The sequence below is a fragment of the Nyctereutes procyonoides genome, unplaced genomic scaffold (genome assembly GCF_905146905.1).
Source record: "Nyctereutes procyonoides isolate TBG_1078 unplaced genomic scaffold, NYPRO_anot_genome, whole genome shotgun sequence".
NCBI classification, from domain to species: Eukaryota; Metazoa; Chordata; class Mammalia; order Carnivora; family Canidae; genus Nyctereutes; species Nyctereutes procyonoides.
In genome coordinates, this window is record NW_026575044.1 from 34760810 (window position 1) to 34785194 (window position 24385).

Here is a 24385-nt window from a genome sequence, read left to right on the forward strand (position 1 = left end):
AGAGATGATTAATGCACTGCATATTGGCTCAATGGTGCAATGAATATTGACAGATAATCACCCTTCCTCATACAAAAGAAATACGGAGGAGATGAATGCTACTCATGTATGTTTTTAATCAATCAATAAGCAATTTTAGTACATGCCCTCTGCTTGGAGCTGAGCTCGGTGTGACAAGATGTGGAGGAAAGTGCCAGCACAGACCCTTTTCTGAAGGGATTGTCTATCTTGGAAGAGAAGACGAACATGCCTTCAGTGCCACACAGAATGACAGACTATGGTATTGCTGACTTGCTGTTAACTGCACCCACAGAGGTACTGTGGGAATTCAGAGAAGTCAACAATTGGTGAAAAGTGGCCAGAGAAGGATCGTAGAGGACTTGAAACCAAAGTTAGTTAAATTTGATCCAGTGGGAACTCTATGTGCTGGCAGAGAAGTTTTGGGAATTAAAAAATGACCTCGGGAAAATTAGTGTGGAATTTTCTTAAAACCGTAATCTGTATCTTCCGGTTTGCTCTGTCTCCAGTGGTACCAGCCACCAGTCTCTCTCCAGGCTACTCTACTTCCACTCCTACCAGGCCCCCAGTCCATTCTCCACTTGCCCAGGAGAGTGAGCTTTATAAAACACCAGTCACATGTTATTGCCCTTTCTGAAATCTCCAGGGGCTAATCTTATGCTTCTGATGAGACCCAGCATCCTTCCTATGATCTTCACTGTCTGATTTTCCTACAAAATATGGTCCCACCCTTCTCTTTGATTTCATTTTGTGTTCTTGTGCCCTTGTTGCTCATGTGACAACCACATGGACCCTACCATCTGTCCTTCCACGTGGCCAGGCTCATCCCCACGCGAGGACCCTTTGTGCTCACTGCCCTTGCCTGTAATGTTTGTCATTCAGATCTCTGCTCCAGTAGCTTCTCCCCAGATAGATCTTCCCTAGCTGTCTATTTCATACAGTCTCTCCATTTCCCACCCCCACTACTCACGCTCTATCACATCACTCTGCTTTAGTATTTGTTTCGCACTTAACCACCATTGAGATTTTTCTTGCTTATTCTTTTGTTTATTTGTTCGTTATCTACCTCCACCCATGAGATCATAAGCACCACGAGAGCAGGACCCTTCTCGGAGTTGTTCGCCCCAAGGTGTTAAACAGAACACATATTAGATGCTCAACAAATACTTCTCAAATAAATGCCTAGCTTAATTAATTCTGCTGCCAGACAGCGACAGTAGTCTAGGTATGAAAAAAAATGTGTGAGTTCTATGTTGATAGTTGAAAGTGCATAGACTTTAAAATTAATGCAAGGCCCCCAGGGTTACTGCAGAAAGGTGATGCTCTCAACAGAAATATGGAAGTCGTGGTTAAAAGCCACATGTTATGAATATATCCTGCATATCACGCATTATGTATTTATTCCATTTATTTTTCACAACTCCATTAGGTAAGCATCATTCTCTGTTTTACAGATGGGAGGCGGAGTCAGCTCCCACCAGGTTGTTCCGTTAGAGAGCCTATTCCAGTGAGTGAGGTTGATTTAGTAGAAAAGTACTAATTTGATAGCAGCTGACAATTACAAGTAAAGCAGCATGTATATTCATCCAAAACCTACTCTTGCCACTCACCCTCTCCCTAAAGCCTTGGTCCAGGAGCTTTCCTTTAACTAAAGGGGACTGGAGCCCTGGCAGGGGTTGGACAGGCAAGCTGACCCTCCCTACCCTTTAGTGTCAATACGCCCCTCCTCGCTCAGGATGCTGTGACCCCAGGAATCTCAGTGGATGGATCATGAGTCACAGGTGAGGCAAGAGGGTTTTCTCATTGGACTGAGAACTGGTCTAGAAGTGCAGGTCTTGTCTTTGGTGTTCACAGTTGTATCCTGCTCAAATCTATCCACTTCCAGTTACCATACTGGCTATAGACTAGTTACCAGTGGCCTTCAGTGATGGAAGACCCCAAGAAGACCCGGTGTGGAGCCTGAGATCTCCTTCCCCATGTTGTGCACAGTTTTCTCTTGTGAGGGAGTCGGTGGAATCAATAAGCTGTGATATTATTTCTGAGCAAGGCATGCCAAGATGGGTTTGTTCTTTCCAAGGAGCAGATTACAGAGTTGTAGTGAGGACAGGGAGGTGATGATGCCATGTCTGAAGGTCTTTCAGAGAATTATCCTTGCTTGCTTGATGATATCAGTGTCTCTATAAATAAGTTAGACAGAAAATCCTATCCATCAGTGACTGGGGATGAGAGAATTGTGGCTGGATATCTACACCAACCCTGCTCTCCCACTTGACATTGCTGTTCCCGGGGCCCAAGTAGCTTTGGACTAGTAGGTAATGGGTGGTGGAAAAAGGATTTCCCCAGGTATATGTTGATTCCTGGGACTTGGACTCTGCTGCCTAAAGGAAGCAACAGAACAAGTTGGACGACTCCCAGCACCACCACTCACCTTTGCCAGTGTCTCATTTGCATTTACTGAAGCTGGGCTGCAGATGGCAGGTACCTCTCTGTGATCCTCCTGCGTCTACTAGGAGCTTATTCTATACCAGCTCTGGGGAGTGAGGTTGTATGGACACTGAAGACTCCCAGCCTCAAACTAAGGGATGAAGACCAATGCCATTCATACCTGGCCTTGTGAACAAAGGGGGACCAAAAGGAGAATCCATGGCCAGGGCCGTGGGTGCTTCTAGTAGACATTTCAGTGACATCTCGAATCAAGTAGAGTCGTCTTCAGGAGAAACAATTCCTTTTGGAAACCTCAAAAAGCTTCAAAATTTCTATTAAGATAATATATTTAAGATAAAGCTGATAAAATTTAATGCATGAAGACAGAAGACCTATGAATATGCACTTTGATTACCACTCTCTTTTGATAGAGATCTGTTCATTCTGATCCCTCCATCTCGTAACTCATTCTACTGCCCCTTGCCTCTCTGTCCTTCTCCTTTGTTGTGAGTTTATATCTTACATTATCCCTTTGTATTCCTCCTCAGACTGAAATCCCAAAAAGAAACCACCTTCCAACATGGCCTCAGGATCGCCATGGCATGATCTGGTACCTAAGGCACCTCTTGCTTCCCAGGACAGGGCCCAGATAACCCACGGTAGCATTGACGCCTGAGATGCCTGCTGTGGCCTGAGAGGACGGGGCCAGGCTTCGGGGAGGCAGCCTTGAGTAAAGCTGAGTTGTCAAATATGCAGGCAAGCAAGCCAGAGGGGCTTGCATGTCACTCAAAGGTGCTGACACAGGCAAATCTGATCTGGGGCTGGCAGATGCTTAACCAAATAAGACAAATGGAATGTGTTCCTGCCAGCGTCACTGTTGCTCTCACAGCATTGCTGCTCCAGAACTCAAGTGGCTTTGGACTGGTAGGCAATGGATTGGAAAGAAATGGGCTCTTGAGTAGACGCTGCTTCCTGGGACTGAAGCTCATGCCAATGCCCTCACCTCCACCATTGCCTTGATGCAGCTATTCTCTTGGACTTTGCTTCTCTTTAAGGTTGACGTTATTTTTTTTTCTTTTTGCCAATAATGAGCCAAATCTTTCCATGTTTTCCAGTCTACAACCAGATGGGAGATGAATTAATGGATTTAGTTAGTGACCGTCCACACATCTGTGCAGAGGCTATTGCTCCAAACTTTCTCACTAGTTGCCAGCTGGCCTCCAATAAGCTGCGCTTAAAGCAAGCGCTTATCCCTAATTGGTGTCCAACCTTATTACTTCTTACAGGAATAGGGCCTGGTTGTCTGGTCATTTCAGTATGAAGCTGGAAAGGCAGGCCTTCTGGATGAGATGCCCAATGTCAAGGGAAAATGAGAGAAGGAAGGCACAGAGACAGGGTACGTTGACATTTTGGAGAAAACCTACTATATGGCAGACACTGTACTAGGTACTTTGAAACTGCATTTATCTAATGTATTCTCAAAAAGACTCCTTTTTTCCTGCCACCAGAGTGTCAGAATCAGAGGGCTGAGATTTTAGGACGGACTTAGGTAAATGGATTCAAAGTGACTTTTTTGTTCAAAGTTGGTTCTAGGCCATAAGACTGCCTGCTCCAGGCAGGAGAATTCTTACAAATCTATATAGTCTAGTTGGGCTCAAAAGGATGAGATACCATCCAGTCATAAGGGGTTCTTTTCTCAACCTTATTTTATACATATATACACAAACTCATACTGTGAACATTTCCAAAGGGCAAGCAGCACTTCCAAGGAGCAAGGTGTTTGGGATCCTGGATGGCAGCCCATGCCATCGTTTCCATTTCAACATGTCCAAGAACAAATATTAGGATTCTCACTTTAAAAATGGGGAAACAGAACCAGAATGTTAATTGACTTCCTGTAACAACACTGGCTGTGCCTTTGTAATATCCTCTAGTCTCTTAATATTTCCTTGCATTTTGGCCAGACTTCCAGCTGCCTGCCAACACCTGTAACTAACTGCCTGAAGGAGTTTACCCTGGCCTCCTGTACAGCAGGCTAGAATTACCAGACCTCTTCCCTGTAGGAGCCTCAACCATGGCTGATGGGATTTGGTGAGATAACTCTGGAACTCTGAAAGTTCCCCAGTGGAACTGAGATCCAGTTCCTACTGTGCTAACTTTCTTTAAAATTCACCCTATTCTCTCTGCCTTCTCTTCCCTACCTTACTGCCCTATTCTCCTACAAGTATCAGCTAGAATCAACCCCAAATTAGCAACTTGCACTCACATCTTTGACCCAAGGTCTGCTTCTAGGGAAACACAAATAAAGACACTGCCCTGAAGCCACCCAACTAATTGGTGGAGAGCCTGCTTGATCTGACTTAAAATTAAATGTTTGTGGATCCACCCAGCCATGTTCCCAGCCTCACAACGACTTTCTTCTCTCTTGCACTTACCTTTCCATCCCATGGAAGCATTCCAGCCCCCTCCTCCACTGTCAGTCCAGGTCTCTGACCGTCCCTGGCCCCTGATCCACCCTGAGTAGGTCCCCAATTCCAGTATTGCCTCATGGACTCATTCCCCTTGCTTACTAATCCATATCTATGATACCACAGAAAGAAAGAAAGAAAGAAAGAAAGAAAGAAAGAAAGAGAGAGAGAGAGAGAGAGAGAGAGAAAGAAAGAAAGAAAGAAAGAAAGAAAGAAAGAAAGAAAGAAAGGAAAGAAAGAAAGAAAGACAAGAGTAGAGGAAGAGAAAAGGAAAGAGGGAAGGAAGCAAAAGAGAGGAAGAAAGGAAGCAAAAGAGGAAGGAAGGAAGGAAGGAAGGAAGGAAGGAAGGAAGGAAGGAAGGAAGAAAGAAAGAAACAAGGAAACTTTACAAATAGACATTCCAACCCAGGGCAGCAGGCCCCCTCTTCCCCATTATACTCCTGAAAACAAGAACAAGAGCTGTCCAGCAACTGTTTGTCTAGAAGGTGTCAGGATCAAGGTTGTCTCCTCCATGTCCCTCCCAGAACCTTCTCAGATATACACACTCTTATTGTTGTTCATCTTCAACATAAGGGGATGAGAAGCTGGGTGACAATTACTAATTTTAGAAAACTGAACATCCACTTGGAGATATTAAAGAGCCCTATTCCACATTTATTAGAAATCTACATTTCTAAAAAAAAAAAAAGAAATCTACATTTCTGGTGAAATATCAAAGTCTTTGCAGTGCAACATCCACTTACTCTGCTTCTTGTACTGTAAATATCGTTGACTGTATTTGTCACTCTCACCCTAAGCCTGAACACATGCAGGCCAACCTCAGCAATAACATTGTGAGGATCAAACATTCTGAATGGATTTCACATTACCACGTTGCAGCTCCTCATTAAAGCTTCAAGTTTCTTTAAAAAGCAAAGTGTTCTGCTCTCTTCTAGGATGGACATAGAGAACTGGACTGTGTTCCTGACTAGGAGTCACAACAGGGTGACCGTGGACAAATTATTACACACGTATTTTTATTGATCCGTAAATTTGAAAACAATAGCCTCATTTTCTCAAGAAAACTTAGAAGAAAGATAAAATGATAAATCTATAAAAGCACAATGGACTCCTCTCAGCACAGTGGCCAGAAGTCTTATCTGCTTCCACCCATTGAGGTCATGTTTCTTTTAGGCCCCTGACGGTTTTGCCCAACCAGAGAACACCACTATTGTCAGTGGAAACCTCCCCCTTCATGTTGACATTGTGCTACATCCTCAGTGCTTGCATTCTACATTTCTTTGGCTTTAAGGGAAAAAAAAGAAAGAGAGGGATTACATCCAAAATTGAAAGAACTGGCAAAGGAAATTATAGTGTCAATTCTTGCAACCGAGGTGACTCTAGAAGTAGCTTGTTGGATCAACCTGAATAGCCTCAATACTGAAACTGTTATTTTGTGTTCAAGCAGCTTAAATGATTTGGAGGTGGCCGCTGAGAGAGAACTAAAAATCAGTAGTTTCTCTCTTTACTCCCTAGCTCAAAGTATTATTATTCCTTCCTGTGACTGTAAGTGTGCTTCCTTTTCTTCTGCCTTCTTTCGTTGTCTTTACCACCACTCCCATTGAATTTTTTTCTTTTCCCATTTCCCTCTCTCAGTTGTCATCTGCCTTCTTTCTTCCTCTCAGCTTTATCCCCCTTGAGCAATCATTCTAGACTCAGCATTGTTGTGTTTTGAGTGAGAAGAGGAGAAGATTTAAAAAGCAGAGGGAAAGCAATCTTCACCTAGAAAATGCTTGTCACATAGACAAGAATGCTCATAAATATTTAAGGAATAAATCGACTAAAATACCTAATACTTCTAGAGAACATACTTTGTGTTGCTCACTCTCCACACACTTCCTATAATTCAACTCTGCTGCAAGGTAGATGCTATTATTATCCCCATTTTAGAGACAGGAAGGCTGGAGCTTAGAACTAAAATAGGTTAGCCAAGGTTACGCTGGTAGAAAATGAAAGAAAAGGTTACAAAACCAGGTCCACATGACTGAAAAATCGCAGTTCTCCACTACCATACTCTCTTGTTTTTTTGTTTGTTTGTTTTTTTATATTTATGATAGTCACACACACACAGAGAGAGAGAGAGAGAGAGAGAGAGAGAGAGGCAGAGACACAGGCAGAGGGAGAAGCAGGCTCCATGCACCGGGAGCCCGATGTGGGATTTGATCCCGGGTCTCCAGGATCGCGCCCTGGGCCAAAGGCAGGCGCTAAACCGCTGCGCCACCCAGAGATCCCTACCATACTCTCTTGTGACAGACATATGCTTTATGCTTTACTTACATCAATGCATTAAATGGGCATTGAACAGGGAGTAGATTGCTAGATGTTTGCCACTGAAAAAAAGCCACAAATGAGTAAGACTGAGGTTGGAAGCACAGCATTAGCAATCCCTGTGTTAACTTGGGCCAGTTCTCTAAACTCGCTGAGCTTCCAGTCTTTCATCTGTAAAATGAACAATATCTTGTTCTGGGGTTTGATGCAGTGGTTAAATTGGCTTGCTCCATTCCCCTGGCCCTTTAACTAGGCAGACAAAATGAAGAAGAATATTCTAGATAGAGGAAGTAAGTCACGGACCAGGAGAAGGAAATGATTTTGCACAGCGCACACTTTCTCCAGGAAACCTTCCCTGCCCTCCAAGCTGGTATTAAACGCTCCTTTCTTGTACACCTTATTCCTGTCTTGTCACCTGCCATAAGTGCGGTAGTTCTTGGTTTTCTTTCCTGTATCTCCCTCCCCTCCCCTGCTCCTGAGACTGCCCCATAAGAGCAGAGACCAACTATGACTTGTTGGCAATACCACCAAAATGCAGCCCAGTGCCTGGCACATAGTAAGTGTTAAGGACACATTTGTTCAATGAGTAGCTGAAGATGGAAGAAGAAGGCATGAGAATGGAGGAGACGGGGCTGATGGGTTGGATATTAGGACTGTATGTTCACACTCCTCCCCCAGTGCTGTCCCAGTGACTTGGTGGAAATGCAGTCGGTCTTTACCCCTCCCATAACTACGCAATCAGCTTCTGGAGCCTTTGGCTTAAGATTTGAGAGGAACAGCAGTGGCACAGAGGGACCAAGCAGAGACACACTGGTTTGCATCCTCAAAAAGGATCGGCTTTCAAGCATCCCACACCCTGCCCTCATCACCCTTATTAACCACTAGAATTAACTAGGTCTTCATGATGGTATGAAGAAGTCTAACTGCACTCATACTTAGATTGAGGACAAATTGCAAAAGATATATTACTAAAAGTAATATTATATAATTAAACTAGAAAAATGTCAAAACTCAATGATAGGAAGGGGCACATCTAATCCCCAATATTTTCATCATCAGATTTATCTGTTAATGGCCCACAGAGTTCCCCCCACAACAGACACAGGCTCTGTAGACACTCTGAACTCAGGGAAAAAATTGGGCTCATGAAATATCCCTTTTTCTGAAGCTGTGTGCCTTATACACTTAATGTTTCTGAGGCTCCATTTCTTATCTGTAAAATGGAAGTGGAAGATTATCCTAGCAATATATGATGGTGTGCTGCAGGTCTGGTATGTGGCAGGCGCTCAAACCCAGCAGATGCTGTGATCATCATGGCAGCTTTAAGTAACACCATCAAGGCCTATACGTTCAGCTCGCACCCCTGCCCCCCACCAGCCAGTAGCTTCCAAATCTGTACACCTAGCTTTGAAGTCCTAATACTGACACCCCTCTCTCTCAAGGGCACCTCAAACTCCAAAGGTCTGAAACTGAAGATGGTGAATAACCACACCCACCCCATAGCTTCCCATGATATCTACTACTCGTATTTCCCCTCTGTGGGAAATGGGGTGGCATCCCTTATGGTTGTTTTTTTTGTTTTTATTTTTGTTTTTTTTTTGTTTTTTTTATTTGTTTTTTTTTTTTTTTGTTGTTGTTGTTGTTTTTGCCTCCACTCTTCTCCTCCTCCAGTCTGATCAATTTCCTAAATTTACCTCAAATAATTCCCTTTTTCTGCATTCTTACTTCATAGTCTGGGTTCCTCTCCTAAGAATTCCACTTGCCGCCAGCTATACCTCCCCTGTCGCTGCTACAATGTTCATTCTCAGTCCCTGCCTTATGGAAAATCCCTGTCATTTACAATGTAAAGTCTAGACTTTTTATATGGGCATGAGGAGTCAATCTCAAACCTACTAGCCTCTCCCTTTAACTGCATCTGGTCCCTCAAGTGTCTGCTCATTGCCAGCTTATGTAGTCTTTACCCGCCCCCCCGCCCTGCCCTGGCTTGTTGACCTACCAACTCCCAGTATCCTCCCAGATTCATCCCAGGTGGCATTTCTCCATGTGATTTACCTCAAAAACTGTCTTCAGAAAAACTAAATACTCTGGTCTCTGTTCCCCAATACCCTATGTATCCTTTCATTATGGCAATTATCACATTTTTTTCATAAACTGCTTACTTTTATCAATCCAATTAAACTTTGGCTTCTACAAGAGACTGTAAAATTTATCTATTTTGTCTTTGTTTATACAATGCCAAACACAGCATGTAATAGTAGTTCAATATATGTGTGATGAATGAATGATCAAAGTCCTTGAGATACCTAATAGCATAATAGCTGATAAAGTCTTACAGAAGTATAATACTTATCAACTGCATAAAACCAATGTAAGTTAACTGCCTGAATAAAGGGAAGTACAGGAATGATGTTGCTCTTTACCTCAATTAAATTCAAAACATATGTTTACTCAAGAGACTATTCTAGATGCTAGTGGAGGTTCCATAGATTTATAACACTGTGCACTGTCCTTTAATATTTAAAATAAATGGGAGAGGTAGTCACCGGAGCAACTAACCATAACAACTAACCAGGGTAAAATAAAAGGTGCTCAACAAAAGACTTAACACTCAAGTCAGGTCAGACTTGTCCTTATACCCTGCTGTCCCAGGCTCTACTAGCATGCTGCTGAGCCTTTGCCACTGTGGTAATAGATTAGTCAGTTGTGTAATTTTTGCTATAAGAATATCAGCTCCCTATGGGCAAGGATCACATTTGTCTTATCCAGCCCACCATCCTTGGCATCTGGCTCTGTGTCTATTGTGTGGTAACAAGTCTTTCAAGTTTACTGCAGAGTTCATGAATAGTCCACAGTGTTTTTTTCCATTGGATTTCTTTTAATACTCATTTTTTCATCTGTAGTAATCTTTTAACTAAATTGGCAAACATATCCATTCTTCAAAGGTATTTATGGAAAACTATAGCTTTCTGCCTTCATGTACAATTTAGCTGTAGTTAAAAGAGTTTCCCCAGTGAGAAAACCAAATCACAATGTGAGCTGGAATAAAATCTCTTTTTTCAGGTGGTACAGGCTAAATGCTAACGTTTTTTTGAAAAGAGCAGAATCCCTTGCTGGAGTCGTGGGTAGTGTTCGAGGGAAGAACAGGATTTTCTATCAGTCTAGGAGATTTGGAAAGTCCCAAGCAAGGGGGAGAACATGAGTGGAGAGTGGTGAGAGCCCGATGGAAGCAAGCAGAAGACAGTATGTGTCAAGACAGGAGCAGAGCACAAAGTAACAAGCCCAGTGGTGACAGGCTACCGATGCCAGCTAAGGGATCTGAACTTGGGTTTATATATAGTTGAGCCAGTTCCAGATTTTAAGGGATGGAAAGTAAAATGTTTTAGGAAGACTTATTTGGCAATAATTTTCAGGGAGCCCAATTAGTAGGGTACTAAAGAACATCCAATTAAGAGATAATAAATTTAAAAAAAATTTAAAAGACATTATGAGATGTAAATTAACCAATTTACTTTCTGATTGTTAAAGCATCTCTTAGATTTTGTGAGTGGGTGGCCAGAATATAATAGAGCCATTTCAGAAATAGAAAAAAGCGCAGGAGGAGCCACTTTGAGAAGGAACAGGATACGTTTGGCTTTATAGACATTTGTTTTGGGGACAAGCAGAACAAGTTGTCCTGAGGGAAAATGGCGATGTAAGAGTCTACTTTTTTTATTACTGTTGTTATTGTTATCGGCATTATGATGATGGTGGTGGAAATTCATTAGTATAAGCCTCAAATTTAAAATAACATCATCTCATAGCCAAATTATGGAAGTGCCCAAGCATCCATCGACAGATGAATGGATAAAGATGAGGCTTTATACACACACACAGAAGAATATTATTCAGCCATAAAAAAGAATGAAATCTTGCCATTTGTAACTACATGTATAGATGTAGAGAGTATAATGCTAAGTGAAATAAGTCAGAAAAAGACAAATACCCTATGATTTCACTCATATGTGGAATTTAAGAAACAGAACAAATGAACAAAGGGGAAAAAAGAGACAAACCAAACAATGGATTCTTAACTCCAGAGAACACACTAATGGTTACCAGAGGTGGGTGGGGGATGGATGAAATATGTGATGGGGGTTAAGAGTACACTTAACATGATAAGCACTGAGTAATTTATAGAATTGTGAAATCACTATACTATACACTGAAACTCATGTAACACTATATGTTAACTGTATTGGAATTGAAATTTAAAAATTTAATAAAAATATTGATTAAAAAAAGATAAAAGACCATTAATCTCGATTTTAGTAATGCAAACCCCTCAGGCCTGGAAAGCCTTTTCTGTAAATTGAAGGAAATGGATTGGCGATTGGGGGTAGGGAAGGAGGCCACCACACCCTAATAATGGTTTTTATAAGGTGAGTGATGGTGAGATAAGGGGCGCTAAGAGAAGGTCAAGTGGCCATCCAACAAAAAGCCCCCTGAGATGTCGTTACTTACAATTAACCTTTTGTCCACCCCTTGATTTAGTCAGAGCTGAGAAAACTAGTAAACTAACAGGAGACTGAAATTTCAATGAACAATGAACCTATCCCTCATGCAGATAACTCTCTAGCCAAACTAGTCATTAGAAAGCAACTTGGGGAACATGGACTTCCATGTGGTCTGTGTGAGGGTTGCTGTGACATCCCCGCCCGCAGCAGACTATTTGTGTCTACTCACTACACTATTCACACCCACCAGATGTGATGTCTTTCTCTCCTGGATGATCTGAGATGAACTCTTTTTTTTTTTTTTTTAACTTTAATTTGCAATACTCTAGTTGAGTGGTTCCTCAAATGCCATTACTGCCTGCAGAGTGCCTGGGGAGCTGATTTAAGTTAGAGACCGGAGCCCCACCCCCAAAGATTCAGTGAGGCTGAGAAGCAGGGAGTGACTTTCAACCAATCTGATTCAGCAGGCAGGTGAGGCTGCAAGCCCTCCACGCCTACCTTAGCGTAAACAGCTCTACAGGTACCTATTTTATTTGTGTTCTCTTCTGCCAAAGATTTGTTTGAGTACAGATTTTCAGCACCTTGACAAAAGCTGGTAAAGTATTTATCTAACTTACCTTGACTTTTCGATTAACACTTTTTGTTAACAAGGTTATAAAACAATTGTATGGAATTTCCCATGGCTTTTTCTATATGAAACCTGGCTGGCCCCCAAGACTCTGCTTACCTTGTACCTTCTCAAGTAGATACAACTTTATTTCCTTCCAAACAATTGTTTGGAAGCCCATCACTAAGGTAAAACCACATTTACTGCAAGAAATAAAGCGAAAGAAACTTCTATTTTTTGTGAAAATCTTTTCCTCAGTCATTGCTCTCCAATATAAGTGAAAATTTAAATTTCTGAATACCGTATTGTCCAAGGCACTCCCTGATTTTTTAAATGTGGAGCAGTCATTGAAAAGAAACTGAATTTCTCCTTCCACCTAGTATTTCAAGAAAATCTAAAATACCCCAAGTAAAAATTATTTGTATTTTAAAGTGACTATTTGTGCATGTACAACTCTGATTTTGTGTACACAAGGAGGATGTCTTGGTTAAGTGCAAGGAGTCATCATACATGCACTGTTTTTCCTATTTGGAATGACAAGCTAACACTAGTCTCTCTGATTTAAAAAAAAAAGAAATCGTAATCATGATACAATTAAGATATAACCACTATCAATGTCTAGGAGGAGTTTTAAAAGACCATAAGCTGGCATTGGCAAGATCGCCGTGGTAGGCTTTGTTATAAATTTATTTACTATTTAATTAACTATGGTATAAAGGCTGGTGGGAGTGTAATATAATTGTGTAAATAAATCCTGTTAATAGAGAAATGTACGGATTTGTTTTGTACCGTATCTTGAAACTAGTGAAATAAAGAATCCACCTCTGGTTTTAAAAAGTCACATTTGGTCATTCAACAATTATTTATTGATCATTTTCCATGTGTCAGGCAACATGCTAGGTACCAAAGATCCAACAGAGAACAAAAAAAGATAAGTCCCCTGCAGTCATATTCTAGTGCAAAAGAGGTGGGAATAAGGGCAGACAGCATAGAAGTAAATAAATGAAATCATTTCCCATCACAATAAGTGCAATGAGGAAAATATGCAGCATTCTTATTCAGGAACCTCATATGGGAGAGAACCTCAAAGGGGAGCATAATTTAGAGACGGTAGACAGGGAAGACCTCCCTACAGAGGTGACTTCCTAAGAGAGAATAGAAGAGCCAGGCTTGCTGCCTGCTAAAAGCTCCAGTAACATAGTGAGAAGTGGTCAAAGAATTGCAAAACTGTAAGTAGCAATGAGCCACAAGGTTAGAGGATGGTTGGCAGAGAGATGATGGAGGTGGCGCAGGTTGTGGTGATGTCAATGTCTATGTGCAATAAAGAAGACTTCTTTTAAAAGCGAGGTGGTCAAGGAGCTGAGAGTTTATTAGGTGTCAGAGTCACCACACTCAATGACAAGAAGGGGGATGAGAACCAAAGTCTAAGCTAGGAGCTAAAGTCTTCAGTGCATGAAGTGAAAAGATCATGGGTAAAGGCAGGCAACAGCGTAAGGAGGAGGAAGGGAAGTTCAGCAGGACACATGTACTTCACAGAAGCAGGAGCCTTTGCCAGGGGACATGTCCTGGAAGCAGCAATGAGGTACAAGGAATTAGTTCCTTGTCTTCTGGCCTAAGGGACAAGTGGTTCAAGGAAATAAAGTTGTATCCTCTTGAGAAGGTACAAGGTAAGCAGAGTCTTGGGGGCCAGCCAGGTTTCATGTAGAAAAAGCCATGGGAAACAAACATTCCAGAAGTCTCTGGAGATTAAAAGGGATTTTGATGACCACAATCAGAAGGTCCAGAGAGCACAGTGGAAGGCTGATTTCATTTTTATTCTTGTCATTGGGGCAGGGAGAGAACTAATTAGGGTACATGTAGAGACACACAAATTATAGTCTGGATAATAATGGACAGCTGAGGAATCTTGAAATTTACTAGGTCACCGGGATAAAGCATTATTACTACTACTATAAAATAATAATAATAGCAATTATTATTTTATAGTTGTAGCAATAGAAGTAGCAGCAGAAATATATTGACAGTTTTATTTCAGGCCTGTGCTAAGTACTTCCCATGCAGCCAACCAATAACCCTATGATCTTCCAAAGCTCAAGTCAAATTTCAGAACATCTGTGAAACTTTATGAACTTCAGATCATTCATTAAAGTAAAGATGGATTTAGGGCTTTGAAGTCATCCTGGCAGTCTCTGAGAAGATAGGAGACAAATGGTTTTAGATCGAAACTATAAACATTTGGGTGAATGTTAAGGAAGATTTGGGCAGCTGTTTTATGTGGCTACTCAAGTTGGTGTATGGTGATCAGGGGTTACTCATACAATCTTCCTGCACTAGAAAGAAGTGCTCCTCACTCTCACTCCACCGCATATAAAAGCTCAGCCAGTAGGACCATGATGCCTGGAGATAGCGCCCATCCACAGTGCTTTATATCTCTACTCTTTTGCTCAATTTGCTAGGTCCTAATCAATCTGGAAAACCTATTTCCATTTATTCATTCAACAAATATATGAGAGCAGTTACTATAGGCTATTCACCATTCTAGACACTGGGAATACAGTGATAGCTAGATGGATGGATGGGTGGATGGATGGATGATAGATGATAGATAGATAGATAGATAGATAGATAGATAGATAGATAGATAATAATAGATAGATGATAGATAATAGGTAGACAGATAAAAGATATCCTCTAGGAAACTTTTCCCACCACTCCCTCCAACACTAGTGTGGTGGCCCCATGCATTATTCCCATAGCACATCATTTATTCATTAGTTTTTTCCAATAACATGCTGAAAATTCTATATATATATCTCTCGGCCAGTCTTCTCAACCATCCTTTTCAAGTCTGAGTGATATCATGTGACTTCCCTGCTCAGAGCCCTTCAAAGGCTCCCTAGTTTACCCAGAGTAAAAGCCAAAGTCCTTATAATTTTCATCTCTAAGAGAGGATACCACATTGTAAACCCTGTCTTCTGTGTCTTCTCTTATGCAGTCATTGCAAGAACTGTAGGAAGGATGTAGTCAGATGAACAGTAGATGGTAGGTAGGCTGATTAATCTCACTGGGAAGGAAACTTTTCATACAGTTTTATGTAGAAAAGCATCAAGTAAACTTTTCTGGATTCCCTAATCATTCTACATTTGGGAAGGAGGAAAGGTTTCACACGTGAAGGAAATTGTATGATTATAGTTTTTAAGTTATTATGATAAATGAATTTTATGAAATAAAACACTTTCCAAAGGAAAAAAAATATCTTTTTGCAAGTGCTTGGAAAACTGAAATGGTCATGGGGATTTTATAATTACCCTTGCTACAATTTTAAATGGTAATTTATTACTTTGAACTCTTCTGGGCTTTATAGAATACCCCAAAAACAACAAAGAAAATTTCAATCCAAATACAGCTACATTTTGTATCTATATTCAGTGCACTAACTAAATCAGTGCTTGTAGGTAATACCCTTCTGAATAGTGTAAGAATCATTGACCTACAGGATGATGGAGTACATCCTATTGTCTTACAGGCAAAGCCAATATGAAAATTCAGGACATTCTCCTTTCCATCTTGTGGTTGCCTTGTGTGTGTGTGTGTGTGTGTGTGTGTGTGTGTGTGTATACGCATGTTTTTGAAGGTTATATAATTGATAATCACAGCTAACAAAGATAGTATGAAAACAATAACTGACTTGTTATGATCAAAGACTCAAATCAATAGTCATAGTTTTATCCCAATAATACTTAGATAATTTACATGAGAAAATTTATTAATGTAATGCAGCACATTAACATCAAATTAATAACATGTAAGTAACCCAAATATATATAAAATGTGAAACTTTGATTCAGAATGATGCATGGATGCCATTTTTCATTGTTATATTTTCTCTGAAGAAACTTACTACAAAATGTATATTTAACATGGTCTGCTAAATTGTTTTGGCAGCTTACAAAAAATGTGCTCTCCTTGAGAGTATTCTAAAATGAGTATGTTAAGATTCTTGTACATCCCCATTTGTAATATGCTTTCAACATTTCTCCTTCTCCATTTTAACAGAACCCCAAGTTCCACATAACTGAGGATCCCAAGGAAGAAAAAGAAAATCTTCAGCTCAACTCAGAGAGGCCACCTGGGGTCTTAAGGCAGACCAGCCACTCACAAGGAGAATATCAAGCTTTGGGTAAGATCACAGGGCCACCAACAATTAAGCTGATTGAAAGACATCAAGGAACTAGGACTGTTTTTAAGAAGTTCAGAGAAATGAAGTGGCCATTGGACATTCACCCTTTAAACAAAAGTTTAGTCAAAGACAACAAATGGAAGGAAACAGATGTGGCCCAGGAAACACGCAGGTCTTTCCTTCAGGAGTTTTGCAAGAAATATGGTGGGGTGAGTCGTCCTCAATCACATCTTTTTCATATGGTATCCAGGATCTATGTGGAAGATAAACACAAAATCTTATATTGTGAAGTACCCAAGGCTGGCTGCTCCAACTGGAAGAGAATTCTGATGGTACTAAGTGGGTTGGCTTCCTCTGCATACAATATCTCCCATGATGCTGTTCACTACGGGAAGCATTTGAAAAAACTAGATAGCTTTGACTTAAAAGGGATATATACTCGTTTGAATACCTACACCAAAGCTGTTTTTGTTCGTGATCCCATGGAAAGATTAGTGTCGGCATTTAGGGACAAATTTGAACACCCCAATAGCTACTACCATCCGGTATTTGGGAAGGCAATTATAAAGAAATATCGGCCAAATGCCTGTGAAGAAGCATTAAATAATGGATCTGGCGTCAAATTCAAAGAGTTTGTCCACTATTTGCTGGATTCCCACCGTCCAGTAGGAATGGACATTCACTGGGAAAAGGTCAGCAAACTCTGCTATCCGTGTTTGATCAACTATGACTTTGTAGGGAAATTCGAAACTTTGGAAGAAGATGCCAATTACTTTTTACAGCTTGTTGGCGCTCCAAAAGAGCTGAAATTTCCAAACTTTAAGGATAGGCACTCTTCTGATGAAAGAACCAATGCTCAGGTTGTGAGACAATATTTAAAGGATCTGACTAGAACTGAGAGACAATTAATCTATGACTTTTATTACTTGGATTATTTGATGTTTAATTATACAACTCCATTTTTGTAGTTTGCATTCATTTTCTAAAACCCTGTATTTACTCCATGATGATGGCCTCAAATCAGCTAACTGTAATTTTACTACAACTCTCTGTATGAGAGAGAATTTAACTAAGTGCAGTTGTCTTGATTTAATGAAGATTTTTACCAAATAGTATGACACCAATTGGCACAAAGTTATAGGAAAATGTACAGTAAGAGACATGTAAACAACTTGACTTGCTCTAAAATGTTTGGGAAATAGCTGCTTTTGCATTATGGATTATATTATAGAAGCAATAACCTAGCCAGCTGCTACATTAGCTTCAACAGCCTCTTGCAATGATAGGAAAAGGGATCAAGAATAGCATGAGTATATGTCCACATCCTGGAATTTGTTGTCTAAAGTGCATGGATATATTTTTAGCAGTCTGTGACATACCACTCGAAACATTAGAGAGTTTTCTTACACCCTGGAAATCTTTCTATCGACTGCAATGATAAATCAATTTTGAAATAATATTTTGGACCTGGGCATTTAACTTTAGATTGGAAGGCATTATGTGATTTACAATATGAGAATATAGCAGAAAAACCAGCTGAGGCTATGGCTTTTTATATTCAACAGCCAATAAAAAATGCACAACATGCTAAGATCAAAGCAACAAAAACAACATTCCTCTTCCAGAAAAACTTAAGGGAATTGATCCTGTTTTCTTTTGAGCCCTCTGTGCAGAGACAAAATGAACATAACCACTAAAGGTCTTCACTTCTGAAGCAGGCAGTTGAGAAGTTTAAGCCTCTTCAGATATAAATGTGCTCCTAATTCTGGTTTAATTGGGCAGGGGGGAAATTGTTTCAGGATGGAATAATCATCAAAAACAAAAGTTGCCACTCTGAATATAGGCCTCAAACAATAACAAAGTTTTATAAGAATATTATTTGAATCAAAGCATCATGTGCATAGCTTTCTACGTGAAATGTACTCTAAGAATAGCTTTTGTTTCCAGTCTAATTACTAAGCTTGGGAATGACTTTTTAAGAACTCGTCTACCACTTCAAATATAGGTTATATTCTAGAGAGTAAATAAAACAAGAGCCCCTAGAAACATTTTTAATAGGCGCATGCATAAACAAATTAAGATAGTTTCTTTTTAAGTTTAAATATACTAACAGAGTCAGGTACCATTGCATTCAAATATTAAATCAAAGTTTTTGGAAACTAGGACCATGTGTCACTCCTCTCAAAAATTGTAATGCATTTTGGAAATTTTTTTCCAACAGACCCTAAATTTGAAGACATTTTGATGGGGAACTTATTTTAATTTGTTGACTATTACTTTGAGTTAAGAAAACCACATGTCTTTCAAAACTTGTTTAAACGCCACTCTCAAACATGTTCCTCTTCCCAAATGATCATCTCTTCTCGTCAGTAAATATTCAGTAACATCTCTCAGAAAAGTAGGTATTAATATTTAAATATTAATAGACCAAGATAGTTACAGTTGTTCTTATTTCATTCCGATTTTCCATTTCATGGTTGAGTATTCATGAATTGCTTCACTCTACACATGCCTGCCTTGTCCCATCTGTGTCTCCCAAAGAGTATGTAACTACAGCAGGTTCCCAGATCATAAGTAGTAAACCTTCTAAACCAATCTTTTACTACTTTCCACTCCATTTACTCTTGCCTCTAGACCATACACTAAAGCTGTGTTCTCTGTTTTTAAGGAGTTTTACTCTAGAATAATCTAAATTGTGTCATTTAAATTTTGCTGTACCATGTAAAGTGAATTCCTTGTAACTTGGAGACATTGAAATTATCTTTTTATAGAGGAAGAGAGGGAATAGAAACTATGCCAAGAAGCCTGAAATTTTCTTCCTAGACTGCAAAAAAAAAAAAACACACACACACACAAACTAGTTTTAGATGGAATCTGCTATAAAGTATACAAGCAATTTTCTCAACACTATTCCTACTTATAAAGAACAAAAAAAAAAAACCTTTTCATTACTTTGGAAGAAAAAAATGGAAACTAGTGTCCTATCTCTCTCTTATTAGCATTTCTTTTTTTTAAGATTTTATTTATTTATTTATGAGAGACACACAGAGCGAGAGGCAGACACAGGCAGAGAGAGAAGCAGGCTCCATGCAAGAAGCCTGATGTGAGCCTCGATCCCGGATCCCAGGATCATACCCTGAGCCAAAGGCAGACGCTCAACTGCTGAGCCAGGTGTCCCTCTTATTAGCATTTCTAATGAACTTGAGAGGATGGAATATATATGGGATATATATATACATACACACAAAAAAAACATGTATATACACAAACATGTATGTATATGTATGTACACACACACAAATATCCATAACGCTATTTGGCACTGGTGGGAGAGAAGAGGGCTGATGCTCTCTATCAAAGCTGTTCTATGCCTTTCACTGTATATTCTTTCCTTTGCACTGTGCCTGTGTAACCAAAGGTGATCCTTCAGTCATTGTGTTCCTAAAAAACTCCAGTACCAGCAGCCTTGTGTGGCTGTGAGTTCCAGAGGCCACATGTTAAAAAGGTTTTATGAAGGGACACCTGGTGGCTCAGCTGGTTAAGCAGCCAACTCTTGATTTTGGCTCAGATCATGACCTCAGGGTCCTGAGATCGGGCCTCATGGGGGGCTCCACACTCAGTGGAGGGTCTGCTTGAAGATTCTTTCTCTCCCCCTGGCCCATGCTTTCTCTCTCTCTCTCTCTCTCTCTCTCTCTCTCTCTCTCAAATAAATAAATTTTTTAAGGGGGGGATTTATGAAGAAAGAACATTTTTTTTTATATACCTACTCTTCTTTTAAATGACTTTTGTTCATGGCAAGGGCCGAAGAAGCCAGTCATCATCTTGGATTCTTTGTGATGTTAATTACCTTTTCCATTTATCATTTCTGAATTATTCTGCTTTGCAGACCAGCTCACATTCACTGTTGTCATTTCTCTCTGTGCACAAGCCCCAAGTGTGAGCATCACTGCTCTTTTGGACAGTCACAATTTCATGGATTTAGATTCCTAAAGGCAAGTGACCAAATCTAGGCTCATCTTCCAGATGTCCGATGTTCACATTCTAACACTAGCATGCTTTAGGTATAATTATAAATCCTCTAATTAAACCCTAAGGATCCTATTTGTTTTTATAGGCAGCAATAACAACCCAGGCAGGCCCCTTCACTCTGTTATTCCCCTGTCTGGAATTACTAGTAGAGTAAAAGTTGACAATTAAATCCAAAATTACAGTTAGTTAACGTGGTAAACTATCTATGGATATGTGTGGTTGCTGTGATTGTGCCCGGGGAGCTGCCATAAATTTCATTGGAAATGCATGTACAGGACACCCAACTTTCTAATTTTCTTACACGTGTTTGGAAAGACCCATTAAGTCGATGGAAATGTGTGGCCACTTGCTAAATTCTCTAATTTCACAGTCTATAAAATATTATCTAGCAATTCAAGACCTACTTGGATATCATTTATAATCAGGAAGAGGAAAAAATCTTTTCCACTTTACTTATGAATAATTATTCTTCAAAAAAGTATTATCTCCTAAAATATATAGTGTTTAGCTGAAAAGAATGTATAAGCAGATGCAGGGAATTTTGAATATGAGTTCCCTTTGAAAAGATCACCAACGGAATTGGTAGGACTTGGAATTCATAGGCTGAGGCTACTTGGTCTCTCAAGGCATCTTTAGCCTCTAGACTTTCATGGAATATGGCAAAGCAGAAATTCTGCCCATGGCTAAGATCCCCAACATGCTCTGAAATTTGAAAGATAGTTTCCCTTAGGCTCAATCACCTGAGGACCTTAGACCAAAGCTGACTCAGTTTAATCTTACCTCTAGGGCCACACCTTTTTAAATCTCAATCATAATCATTATATTAATACTCATGATCATAATCATAATCAAATGTTTATTCATTTATTTAATCTCTATAATCAATCTAGGATGCTATGTATGCCCACGTGTGTGTACACACACATACACACACTATGTAATAAAGAAAACTAAAGCAGAGTAATTAAAGAGTCACAGCTGGTGGGATGCCTAGGCACTCAGTTAAGCAGCCAACTCTTGGTTTCAGCCCAATTCTGATCTCAGGGTCATGAGATGGAGCCCCATGTCAGGCTCCTCACTCAGGATTCTGCTTGAGTTTCTCTCTCCTTCTTCCTCTGCACCTTCCCCTCCTCTCCCACCCCCATCTCTCTCTCTCTCTCTCTCTCTCTCTCTCTCACTGAAATAAATAAATAACTCTTTAAGGAGAAAAAGAGTCACAGCTGATAATTAGGGTCAGGAGCCCGGATGAATCCAATCAACAAACTTCTTGGTTTGAGAACAGCTACAGGCAAGAAATATATATTGGCATCTCGAAACTTTTTTGATACAAGTATATATGTATATATACATATGTGTATATATACATGTGTGTATTTATCTGATTATCACATTTCAAATAAGCTTATCCCTTTATTCCCGCTGAGTTAAACTGACAGATTTAAAGACTTTGTAAGAAATTAAGCTTTCATTCCCACCCCCTTTTTTTAAAATTCCAAGTTGACCATGGAACACAGTGTAAGAAAAAAAAAAAAAAGCACCTGGAACAAATTTAGCATAACAAAAACAAAATATCATTTTGACAAGAAAGTCCAGACCATGACACCAGTGGGCAAAGTCAAAGAGAATATAGTCCAAAGGGGGAGGACACTGGCCAGCTCTCTCCAAATCAGCACTTAAAGATGGTGATGGTTCATTAAGTCAACCCAAGAAAAAGCTCCCTAAATATTGCTAGGATGAAAGTGATTGTGTATAGTCTCTTTCTTGAGCTCCTGCCCCCAGTACTAGGTTAGTTGTTAGATAACCCTAAACTGACTCAGGAAGGTCATAAAAAAGAAGAGAGGGGCAGGTGAACTCAAACTAACTGAAAAACACCATGAAAAGTTAAGATAAACAAGTGCTTGGCTAGATGAGGGCAGACTTTTCCCAGGCCTTTGGGATAAGCCACATGAGGAAGGCCAGGTGTGGGGAGCTCAGCAAAAGGTTGTTGCCTCACATCATTTAGTTCCCAGAGTTTCCCGGTCACACATATCTTATCCACAAGAATCATATCCTTGCAGGCATATTCAAATCCTTTTAAGCAATCATTTTTCCCATCTCTAAGCCTCTCTTCAAGTCTTAACTCTATTTTGAAATACTCTCCTCTCTCACATCTAGACATTCATTTCATGTTAAGTCACCAAGGAATCTATTCAGTTTTGCAGTCTCATTACTTCATGAGCTCTCTGATCAACAGAAAAAGGCAAAATGATTTTCCCCTAATATGACATGTGTCAGATCCTTCTTTTACCAATAAATGCAGGCATTCCTTCTCTTACTTTTTTTTTTTTTTTGGCTTCATCTATTCATTTGCTCATTTGCTATATCCTCCTTCATATTCGCTTTGCACTGTTTCTAACAAAGCACTGCACGGAAAGAAAGAGTTCTTGATCAATATTTTTGATACCATAGTTTAAGGGTTCCCCTATAGTTTCTCTTAGTGTATAATATGCATATTATTGCCTTATGACTATATGATCAGTGGATCTAAAGAAAAGGCGCTAACGTAGGGTGATTGGGAGAAGTTATCGAAGCCACATGCCTTCTCTATACTAATAGTCACACCATAACTGAAAGTGTAGCTATTGTGGACAGAGAAATCTTTCACATTTCTAAGATGACATATTTGTTTATTAGGTTTGGGAAGGAAATATTGAAAAAAAATGCGTGATTCTGGTCAATATGAAAGTCATTTACTGAACAGGGAACAGACACTGGAAAACTACGTACATTCATTTAATGACACAAAGAGTATGTCTAATCCTTCCCCCCACCAAAAAAGCAAAAGTTAGGTATTATTCCACCCATCATTTTATGAGTGAGAATACCAAGGTCAGAGTGGTTTAATGGTGAGCCACAGAGCCAGCTTTCTGCCAAAGTCTCTCTGGCTACAAAGCTGAGACCACACACGGCAGCCTTCAGGCCAGATCTGGCCACAGATACGTTTGATTTGGCTTACAGTGCATTTTACTTAATATTTGACTTAGTTGTCAACATTTTAAAATTGGAACTCTTTCATCAATATTAGAGAATTTCTGTTTCCCTGCAATATATGTGCTCACCTGTATACAGTCGGACAGAGTCAAGGTCAGCCCCTTTAGGGAAGCCAGAGACCCCTGTAGTTCATGTTAAACATGGCTACAACCAACTACAGAGGTGTAGTTGGTTGAGCATTTGTGATTTTATCACACACTAGGCATCATCTCTCATTCACCTTACCTGGCTGGCCCCGAAGCGCCCCACATTTTCATCCTCACTTTGAAGTGTGTGTTCTCCCAGAGGAAAAGCAATTCCTGAAAATTTTCTTTGACCACATTTGTGTTATGTGTTATTTGTGTTATTGTGTTAATCCAGGTTTCCTTATCCTCATTCAAAATGCTGCTTGAGCTTTGGTCTTATACCCAGTGGGATAGCCAAAAAATATTTCATTATTTGAGAAAATCTCTTCTAACCAACAACAAAGATATTGGGAGAAATCCAGTACCTTGTGTTGGCAACCTTCTGTCTTAGCCACTGGGTCCCCCTGGCAACAGCATTCCTTCCCATCCTCTTCAGCAGAGAGGAGTCATTCTCCCATGCTCTGGGAACCTCAGTGTCTAGGACAAAAAGTGATTCCCACTAATGCATCCAGACTGCTATTCCATAACTTTCTTCAAAAACACTTCGTGTTTTAAAGATGTACCCACCTTTGTCAACTCTGAAAATTACCTAATTCCCAGCTTGCCCTGAGGATTTCTCCATCTGGCTCATAACACACCTCTTCACTCCATTTCTGCTATTATCCTGGGTGACTTTCGCCACCCCATGCCATTTAACTACCTTT

General features: G+C 40.0%; 1 protein-coding gene across 1 annotated transcript in view; it reads left to right on the forward strand.

The window, feature by feature from the left end:
- The window catches only part of CHST9 (carbohydrate sulfotransferase 9), a 233559-nt gene extending 215552 nt beyond the window's left edge, over positions 1 to 18007 (forward strand). The window contains exon 6 of the mRNA XM_055324387.1: positions 16374 to 18007. Within this exon, the coding sequence (XP_055180362.1) occupies positions 16374 to 17465 (1092 nt within the window). The 3' untranslated portion in view covers positions 17466 to 18007. The remainder of the gene's footprint in view (positions 1 to 16373) is intronic.
- The last annotated feature ends 6378 nt before the right edge of the window (positions 18008 to 24385 follow it).